This window comes from Alligator sinensis, unplaced genomic scaffold (assembly GCF_000455745.1).
Source record: "Alligator sinensis unplaced genomic scaffold, ASM45574v1 scaffold373_1, whole genome shotgun sequence".
Lineage (NCBI taxonomy): Eukaryota > Metazoa > Chordata > Crocodylia > Alligatoridae > Alligator > Alligator sinensis.
Window position 1 is genome coordinate 816,809 of NW_005841990.1, and position 10,529 is coordinate 827,337.

Sequence of the window (10,529 nt, forward strand, 5' to 3'; positions counted from 1 at the left end):
GGGTTAATATTGCTGTGCAATATTAACACATTTGGTGTACCAGCACCTACACACAATCCATAAGAAAAACCCACATTTCAAATAGGAATCCAGTGTCATAATTATTATCCTGCAAAGATCTCAAAGACCGCAGAAAGGCAGAATTGCTTTAGTATTTTTCCATAGTCGGGAATGGGTGAAAGCAGAGCTAGTGTTTTCTTGAAGGGCTACTTGAGTCTAAAAAAGTTGAACCTCTCTGAACTACAGTGCCTTGGGCCTCAACCCTCACACTTGCTTCTTTTCCCCCACTCCTCACCCCCCACCCCCACAACAGCCTCAGGCGGGTCTCCTGCAACGGTTTTGGAAGTCTGCTCGAGTCTCAGTAAGAATGCCCATCCGGGCTGAGCAAGGCTGCAATAGGAGGAAAGGAGGCACCTCAGGTGAGGCAACCCCTGCCTCCCCCTCCCTATATTGCCTTCTATCCAGTTTTTCCTTAAAGGCTCCATCCAGACCAGCACAGCCCTGCAGCATGCGACACTGCAGACATGTCTATGGTGCCACCTACTGCATGTTTAGCTATTCTCTGTGCTGCAAGGGAGCAGCGCTGTGATTTTTTTTTGACCCCTGGATACCCAGGGGTCAAAAAACACCCCCGCAAAAACCCCCCCAGAGTGGCACATGCAGGGGCAGCATACATCACTCAGAACTGGTAACTGGCTAGCCGGAGCTATGCTCTGGCTGCTGGCCAGGTTCTGAACCACAGGATCACAGCTGCTGCAGCCCCCAGGGCCCCAGGTAAGGCTGCTGGGGTCAGCCCAGTGCTGACTCCAGCCTCCCCTACCCCAACTGGGGTAACCTGCTGCACGCCAACAGGCCACATGGCATAGGTGTTCCCCAGGGACAACTAGCAGCTGCACAAGGTGCACTGCTGCTAGTTGTCCTCAGGAAGCCAACTGTCCGTGCTCATGTGGACACGGCCAAAGGGTACATTAGTGACTCACTTTCAAAATGAATGCCAGAGAAGACACTGGATAATGGCCGAGTGGTGGTTTGACTTCCTAACAGCACTCTGATGCACACAAATTCAAACCCTGTCTAGTTGAGGGGGAGCTAGAACCCAGGACCTCCAGCTTTACCTTTTTCCTTCTAAAGCTACTCTGTAATGAAGGAAAAGGATAAAAACAACTCTCTTGCTTTTGTGTCTAAATCTGGTAGGCATAGGTTTTGGCCGATTTCATTTTCAGGTGTTTAAGGGTGCTGTGGGTCCACAAAGGGTACATACATAGGTCTCTACTACTACTACTGTGTATGCCCAGCCCACATATTTGTGTAGTCATCCATGTACATGGAGCTATGCACCCAGGGACAAAACTCTAACCTGCATTTAGATGGCATATTTGAGTTAGATGATTTTAAGAAAAGGTTGTGTAGATTGCCATATTTGGATACTTAGATGACAAGGAAGGGACCAGAATGCTACTCGTAGCCTCCTCATGTACCTTGAAATCTTTGTGGCAAGGGCTGCTGTGATTTGATATAGAGCATAATGGAGGCTCTGGTTATTTCCACATTACCTTTTATGAAGCTTTGGAGAAGCATACTCATTCTCTGAAGCACTTCATAGTAGAGGTCTGATTGTAATGCCAACTTGTATGTCCTGGTCCATCCTGTTCGTCCACCAGATTCTGGACAAGTAAGCTTTTTACAAGGCTCCTCTCCAGCACCTAATGCTGAGACTCCAATCTTTCTTATGCAGTTTTCAGACATACATTTGCACCCAACTCTCACCAATATCACCACCAACTGTTTTATTGTGTGTCATTAAAAAATAAAGCATTTATAGTAATTGTGGTGCTAAAATAAAATAAAATACACCCCCTCAAAAAAAACAACAACTTGAAAACATCTCAAAATTCAGACCCAGAAAGAAAAAGAAAAGAGGTCTAATTTCTTAAAGCAATTAGTACATTTCAGGGCACTGATGCACCATTTTTAATGCTATAGTTTGGCAATTAATACTGCCACCCCCAGCTGCCAGTTCTTCCAACTTGGACCTTATTACACCATTCCGGTCTGCAGTGAGGTCAACCTTGCCATCCTGTTTATTTCTCTCCAATTCCCATCTTTTCTTTTTTTTTTAAACCACTTCCTCTGTATGGAAAGCATCCATCTTAAGGTAGAAGGAAAGGAAGAGAGCGTCAGCAGAGTTATGCATCAACATGTAGGTATATGCAGTTTCAGGTCAAAGTGGGGTGCAAAGAAAATCCTCAAATCTCATGAAAATGCATCTTCAAATGACTTTCAGGACACTGAATAGCTGGCCCTAACACTAATTATAAATTATTTTGGTTAGCAGTAAATTTAAGCAAGCAAGCATGAGTTTAGAGCTCTTCAGACAGGGACATCAGGCAACAAGGAGGCCAGAAGCATAAGACATGCCCTGATCTGGGCATCCTGCATTCCACTATTAAAGCTCATTCTACATGTTTCAAAGCAAAAAGTACTTAAGTGCAACCCAGTGGAAGTTTATTTTAATGACTACTTCCTAAATTAACAGGGAGATAAGCGTCAGCTAAACTGTTAATTATCTTATACACCATTAACTAAGACTGTATCAACATCCAAAATGTATTTATTGTGAATGAAAAAATCATGTCCCATTTTTCAAGTTTGTTAGTGGGTATCTGGATCCTATACAAGGATCGAAAGCAGAATGTCAACTTGTCTAAAAGGTCTGAAATGTGTTTCTCTGAAAGAGAAAGTATTAATGTTCAAAATGCCTAGAGAATTAACCCCAAAGAGAGGAAAGTTCATAAACAAAAAAATCTCAAACACACAACAGGGAATAATAATTATTAAATAATCATTTGGGGATTTTCTTCCAACTCAGTAATATTTGTTGGTGTGTTTATTCTTAGGAGTTTGTAAGCTATATAAATAAATTTTGCTATTGTTTCCAGAGATCAGTTTTAGTAGTACTATATAAAAGGAATACAACGTCACTAAACAATAGTTTCATATTGCAAATGACGTACACAAAAAAGAAAAGCCTTTTTAGAAAGGATAGTGGTTTTTATTGTATTCTTAGAAAATACTGAATTATGAAAGATACAAAATCAATTGTTGTAATTATGTAATTTACAATCTGAATGCCATTTGACTGTTATGGCTTTAAGATATTCTGCCCAACAGATTTTAAAGTATTTTAAAACATGCCTTAACAAAGTATTTTACAAGTTCAAAACTGAATGCTTAGCTGAAAAAAAAAATTACCTGAGAATCCTGCATAAAATTGCCATCCATTCTTAAATTCTGCAAACTGGTGATAGCCTTACATAAAATTCCACATGCAACCTGAAGGTCTATTGTATATAGCCTACATTTATTTAGATACAGTTGGTTAAACACAGACCTACCTCAAACTCTACAAACAGGTTGATATTAGCAAGTGTTTAAGTATACAGGGCAACTCTCACTGTACCTCACACAAAGCCAGAGCTACTGGTTTTCCAGTGGAGTTCGTGGGATTGAATTCACAAACGCCAACCTGCAAAGAGGTTGCAGCAGTGAAGCACTGTGTTTTAGTTGCTTGTCTACCCTTTGGACTTAAAATAGTGGTCATGAGCCTTCCCATGTCCCAGAAAATTGGTGATATGGGGCACTGGACATGTCTAAGACCTTGGCCACCCCCTCTGCATACCCCTTACCCTCCTTAGCCAAGGCGTTTTAGCTACAGAAATTCAGTTTTTAGATTCTATGAAGCTACAAGCAGTTGTCAACAAATTATGGCCTGCAGAGCCACTGGATCCAGTCTGGAGCTGGGAGCTTTGGCAGTAGGGAGTTTCACTCACACAGTGGAAAAAAGCAGTAGTACCCAGGGCTTAGCACTGGTCTGCCTCAAACTTGCACTGGGTCATTCTGGTCTGCCATGGGAGAAACACTGTTGACCCACTGTACTATGTCATTCATGACTATCACCTACTTTTGAAAATGTTGTTACGTAAGCACTATACAGTTTTTGATTTAAAACACATCTGGTGGCAAAACCAGCTAGTCCTGGGGCTGCAGGGCAAGAGGGAGAAGAGGAATTACACTAACAAAAGTCTATATGGTTGCAGAAAGAGGGACACCATGAGTCTCATGGAGCTAAGAACATTGTAAAAGTCACAAACTATATATGCTAGTCATTTAAAAAGAGAGTTTCCCCTCAAGCACCTGAAGGGACAAGATACCTACAAGCAGTAGAACCCACGTGAAGTTGTAATGGAGTAGTTCCTTTCCTAAATTTCAGTTCTTTTAAGTTTTGCTATTTATGTACGCTCTGCAATGTTAATAACAATTCGTCCCCCTGAAAAAGAAAGTCATGGTATCACTGTAGAAGTGAATTAGTCTGAAATCATTTGGATGAGGTAGTGTTGTTACTTGTATTACATGCTGGTTATTAAAAGTACTGCTGAGATTTGTCAACTTTTTATATTTGGCCAAATGTTCACAATATACTCTTATAATATAATTACATTAATGCTATGTTACCTACATACAAAGAGCCTAAACCAAACGCCTTACCAAAAAAGTTAGGTTTTAGTATTCTGGAGGCAAGTTTGTCTCACAGCAAAACAAAAACGCAAAGCCAATATTTACAGTAGCAGTCAGAGCAAAGGATGATCTGTCCTATGTGCACACAAAGATATAAAAGTTGATGTACATTTTGAGGTAGGAAATGAAGAATTCCATTGGCTTGTACAAGATTCTTCTATATTGTAAACCAGTAAGAATGTTTGACATTTTCTCTGGTGAGGGTCAGTACTTAATTTCTGGGATGAGAAGAATGGCTAAGCAACGAAGCATCATTTGTACACATATTGCCTCTATATAATACAAAATGACCTAAAACAGGGGTGGGCAAAATGCGGCTCACGGGCTGGATGTGGCCCGCCAGGCCCTTTTATCCCCTCTCTGGGGCCCCTAAAAAATTTAGAAAGTTAATATTTATCTGCCCCTGGCTGCCTGTCACACAGCCCTCGATGGCTTGCCAAAACTCCGCCCAAAATAATTGCCCACCCCTGACCTAAAGTGTGGATTACTTTCTCCCTAATTGTCTTATTTTAATGGCTGGACTGTCTTTAAAAAAAAGATACACATTGAATAAAATCCCACTGGCTCATTTCCTTACTACACGTTTAAATGCTTATTATAAGACTACAAGCCATTGTAAATACACTGCAACAATTAGATTTATCCATACAAAGTATCCCAATGATTAAAAAATATTTTCAAATACAGTTTTACTGTGATCAGAGCTTAACAGAGTCTTAGACCAGTGGTTCTCACCTGGGGTGCTATGGCACCAGCACCACCACTGCTACAGCCAGGGGAACCTGCTGCACATTCTTGGTGTAGAGATGAACTGGGAAGCAGCTACAGCAGAAAGGGAAACTCCTACCTGCATTAGATTTATCAAGGAAACGCAAGGCAGGCAGAGGCACCCACTTCAGCTTCACTGTCTCCTGGAAACAGCAGCACATGGGTCAATTTAATCTGGCTGCAGCAGCAGTGCTGGTGCACTGGGATGCCACAGCAAGCCTGGTTGGGAACCAGTGAAGTAAGCTGAGACAGCATGACAGTGGTTCTCAAATACGATGGCACTAAAATCAGAAAAGTTATGAAGAGGTACCTGGAATCTAAAAAGATTGAGAACAACTATCTTAAGTGATGGCCTTGACTCTCATTACGACCAGCTATTAAAATTTAGAAAACCACAAACTGATCTGATGGCAAGTTAATTTACAACAAAAATAGCTTTTCAACAAGTACATCAGGGTAAAATGCCATAGGATTGGGGAAAAACACAGAACACTAATGATACTGGTATCCTCATCCAGCTATAGGATATCCCATTGTTTATACTAAAAGGCTGCACTCCTGTACAGACAAGAGCAGGACACATGTCTTAGTTTGTCTAGAGCAGGGGTTGTCAACTATGGGTACATGTACCCCTGGGGGTACTTGGGAAGGTCCCAGGGGGTATGCAGCAGTGGCACAGATAAGCGGGGGTACTTGGGAAGCATCAGCCAGCTGCCAGGGACCCCCCCCCCTCACCCCCCCATCCAGGGGGTACAGTCCAGAAGGGGTACACATCAGAAGAGGTACAGTCCTTAAAAAAAGGTTGAAAACCTCTGGTCTAGAGGGAGGAACCTAGGAAGGTTAAGGTAAATAAAGATAAGATGTGAACTTAAAGCACAGACATCAGTGCAGGTGTTGAAAACCAATACATTAGATTGGTTCTGAATTAAACTACTACAGAACTTTAAGAGCACTGAATTGAAACCTTCACAAAGGGGGTTTAATCACATACCAACCTCTGAGCTTTGAGTTCACAACTTTGGTTTATTTACCTTGAATTTCTTAGGTCCCTCTATGTAGATATGGTTTTGAAGCACCATGTAAATAATGTAGATGGTACTAGATAATGCAATTGCAAAATATAAAGTTTCCTTTTTCCACTCACTTTATCAGAATACTGAAACCCTCACTCAAAAGTTGAGAGGTTGGCAATAAGAAGAAAACAGATTTACTCATCTGTAGTGCATTTGTCAGTCATTTGCTGACAGAAGTCTGTGATACCACTACTTCCCTGTCCACACTGTTCTGGATGTGAAGTTTTCTCAGATGTTCTTACAGCAACTGGACATAGTTCCTGCACTTGACTATAAACTGCATTGCATATTCCTCTTACATGCTGATAGCAAGAACTCTGTTCGCTGGCTGACGCAACACTTGAAAGACCATCTGGCAATTCTATACATGATGGTATCACCGGCTCACTATCAGAAGGAGCTGTTCTCTCTCTCTCAGGGATTAAAAATGAAAGCGGACAATCTGTAGAGGAATACTTGGCAAGTATTTGTATTTGCTCGTGACTCAGTGCTGCTTCCTTACACACTTGCTGACAAAGTCCAGTTAGATTCTGCTTTGTCTCGCCCAAGGTTGACAAAATGTGATCTCTCTCCTTTAGCAAATTTTCCTTCTCATTTTGCTGCAAGAAAAAGAAACAACGTTAATGACTTCATACATACATAGTGCTCTGAAACTCATAACTGTTATACTCCTTACAGAAACTGAAAAGTGTTGTATCCAACGTATATACCTTATACTCACCTTGGGGGGGAAAAAATACACTAAAAGGATGAAAGTAAAAGTGAAAGACTAAAAATGCAACTTTTTGCTAACAGATTTTGTATTAAACCATGCAAGCTGTTTCACATGTTCTAAAACAAGCTTAATTCAACAGAACAAAAAAAATTAAAAATGCCAGCATGTGCTGAAGTAAACTATTCTCAAATATTTGTCCATGCTTATAGAATTTAATCTTTTGAGAAAATTCTGAACATGAATTTCTAAGCATCACTGAAACTTTTACACAGTCCTACTGTAGTCAACTTTCTCCAAGAGTGAAAAAATGCTTATTTATAGCTTATCTATGGAAGAGCCCATCCAGAAAGAGCTCCATCACCTTGTGAAATATTATCCTAGTGATTCCAAGCATGATTCTGGATGGAAAGCTGACTTCAGTTTTTCAACAGATTAAATCCAACCACACAAAAATTAAGATTGTAAAGAACTAATGTCAAGTTGTCAATTAGATTGTTTTCCTTATATTTTAAAATGGTTTGTACTGCTGCTATTTTACTGTTTGCTTTCATTTTGGATAAAAGCTTTTATTACTGAGGATCCTGAAAGACTTAAGAGCAACATAACTGAAAGTTAAAGAAGGCATATGGAAGCAGGTAAATCAGAAAGCAGTACCACAGTGCAAATGTGAGCGCGAGAGAGTGCGAGTGAGCACATCAGAACGAGCTGAACATCTGAGTTTGTATTTATTTATTAGCTCTCTATAACAGAGCTAGGTGATGGACAAAATTGTTCGTATGCTTAAAAGTGTCCAACCTTGTTATATAGAAGACACAAAAGTAAGTTTGCAAACAATGAGAAAGCAAAAGGATAATAAAGTTCACAGAAAATAATTAAATTACATATCCAGATGGTAGAAGCAATTTCATTACTTTTAATAGCTGTTGATTTTTTTGGTTTGGTACAAAATGGAATGTTTTACAGGTTTCTGAGAACAGACCAATCAAGCCTATTAATTAAGAGAGCAACAAAATCAATGTATCTTATTCTACAGTTGGTAGAGGGACTTGCCCAGAACAGGCAGTTCTGAAGGTTAACAGATGTGATTTGGTTGGGCAATTCAGTTCGCTAAAAAAGCTTCACACCTTTATTTTTTCTGTTTTTTACCTCCTCCAAACCTTTCCCAGTAGGACTATCCACCCTCTTCATCCTATTTTTATACATCCATTCTTCAGGTTTTAAAATATTTTAAAACCAAGGTTGTTTCTATATTTTTGCTTTCCTCTAAGTTTTTTAGTTGTAGTAGACCTTCAGTTGGTATCACTCCCCTAACACAACCATGTTAACTAGTAGTTTAAAGGGAAGCAGATGCTGCCAGGCCTTTTTTCCTCAGCAGATCAGTGGGAGTATTTTTGCTGTCTTGCTTCTGCTACTCAGCAAAGGAGGGCTAGCAGCAGCTGCTTTCTTTTTAAAGTCGCTTTCCATACAATTTGGATGTGCTGTGACACACTGGTTTGCAGTAGTGAAGTGACATGTTTTGCTGTTTCATACTAAAACGATGTCTGAAAAAAGGTGTCCTTTTTCAGAAAATGTATTTTTTTGCCAACCAGAAGAACTAATATTTGAAAAGCTCTTTTAAATAAGCAGCATTAATTTTCTGGTAAGCCTAATACCAATTAATTGTGAGTACAGTATGTCAAAATATAGTTAAAGTGCTTTCTTGTCAGGTAGAGAGACCTGGCTTATATCTGCTTACTATGCTTATTGGCAACAAGATGAAATGCATCAACTAAACAGGGACTCCTTGCAAATACTTATTATTAATATTGCTACTGTAGATCTGCACTTGGGGAACTGGCACCTCTGCTGTACAGAGGAAATAATTAAATGGCCACTTGAGCAATTGGGTCCTGCCTGATGAATTCACCCTTTGCCATTCAATTACTGTTCAGACAACCCCTACAGAAAAGGACTTTATTCATTTAAAAACTACCAAGACCAAAGAGGAAAACAGAATACAAGATAGAAAAATTTTCTTACCAAGCCTTTCCTTCTTTTACCTCTCTGGGGTCACAGTATATACTTGCGGCAAACTGCTTATTTTAAAAGTCTGTTTCCAACATGAATATTCAACTTACGCAGGTAGGGGCTGGGGAGGAGGGGTAGAACATTTCAGAGGTTCTCGGAGACATTTCCTGGGATCCCAAAAAGCCAAACCAGCCAAGCCAGTTCTTCAGCAGTCCCCAGACAGCGCCAAACACCATTTAACACCTTAGGAGAGGGGGTGGCCAACCTGCAGCACAGGTGCCACAAGTGGCCCAGGCACTGTCTGTGTGAGAGACTGAGGAAGGGACAGGGAGCGCAGGGAACACAAGGCAGGAAGCAAAAAGAGCAACAGCTAGGGCAGGGAGCAGAAAGCTGAGCAGCAGTTCAGGTAAGGGAAATTAATCAGAGTGGCACTCAGGGAGGGTACAAGCACAATTTGTGGCACACCTGCCAAAAAGGCTGGCCCCTACTGCTCCAGGAAAAGTCTGTTTACTAGGATTCTTACCTATCCACCAAGACTATTAACCAGTAATGGCCCATGAAGTGCTTCATTCCCTTTTCCCCATACATTTACGTTTTTCACTTTAGTTACATTGCAAAACTCATTAATACTTTCTTTGTTTGTTTTAACATGAGTCTCAAGAGTTCCAGGGTGGGTAGAGGGGGACAGAACTTATCTTAAAGCATAAAATTAAGTTAAACAATTCACTTAATATACAGTATACAGTGTCTATACAATCTTAGGAATCTAAAACGCATACAAAAGAAGTGTGCGCGCTTCAACACCTTCTGGCACTGAATATTCTGCAACTTTAAAAAGCAGCATCTGTTAGAGCTCTTCATGCATTTCTCTTCCTTCACTGACAATATTAAGAATAAAATGTATATCCATTATTATACATCTAATAGATAGAAGTGTTGCCTCAATCATCCTTTAGTAACCAGTTTTAGAATTTGTGGGAAACAAATATATGGAGCCCATCCTCACCTAATAAATACCCAATTTAAATACCCAATTAAAGCAAATATTATATATTGGGCAGCTCACAGAAGATGGGATAAGATATTTCAAGGGAGCAAAGCCTGAAAGAGGGTCAAACTGAGCATCAAATTCTGAGAAGCAAGGCAGGACTTCAGTAACTTTTTATTCAAATACATTTAAGGCTTAAAGTAACAGCTTTGTAAACACTATGAGACTGAAAACAGGCAACAGATGCTTAGTGTTCTGCATTCTCAGTTTTTATTTAGAAAAAAAAACAACCCGGGAATTTTTCAGGGTTTACCTTGGAAACATAAAAACTAGGATGAAATTGGGATTAAAGGAAGAAAAGGGGGAAATCTGTTTGAATTGGGGAAAGCAGAGGGGGGGGGGG

General features: G+C 40.2%; 1 protein-coding gene across 8 annotated transcripts in view; it reads right to left on the reverse strand.

Annotated features, from left to right (window-relative positions):
* Positions 1 to 327: 327 nt before the first annotated feature.
* Positions 328 to 10,529, reverse strand: part of BACH1 (BTB domain and CNC homolog 1) — a 38,513-nt gene continuing 28,311 nt past the window's right edge. For 2 of the 8 annotated variants that reach the window (XM_025201322.1, XM_006021371.3), the window contains one exon: positions 2,164 to 7,015. In XM_025201322.1, the coding sequence (XP_025057107.1) occupies positions 6,551 to 7,015 (465 nt within the window). In that variant the 3' untranslated portion in view covers positions 2,164 to 6,550. The other 6 variants (XR_003093515.1, XR_003093514.1, XM_025201323.1 and 3 more) reach the window with 6 other exon arrangements.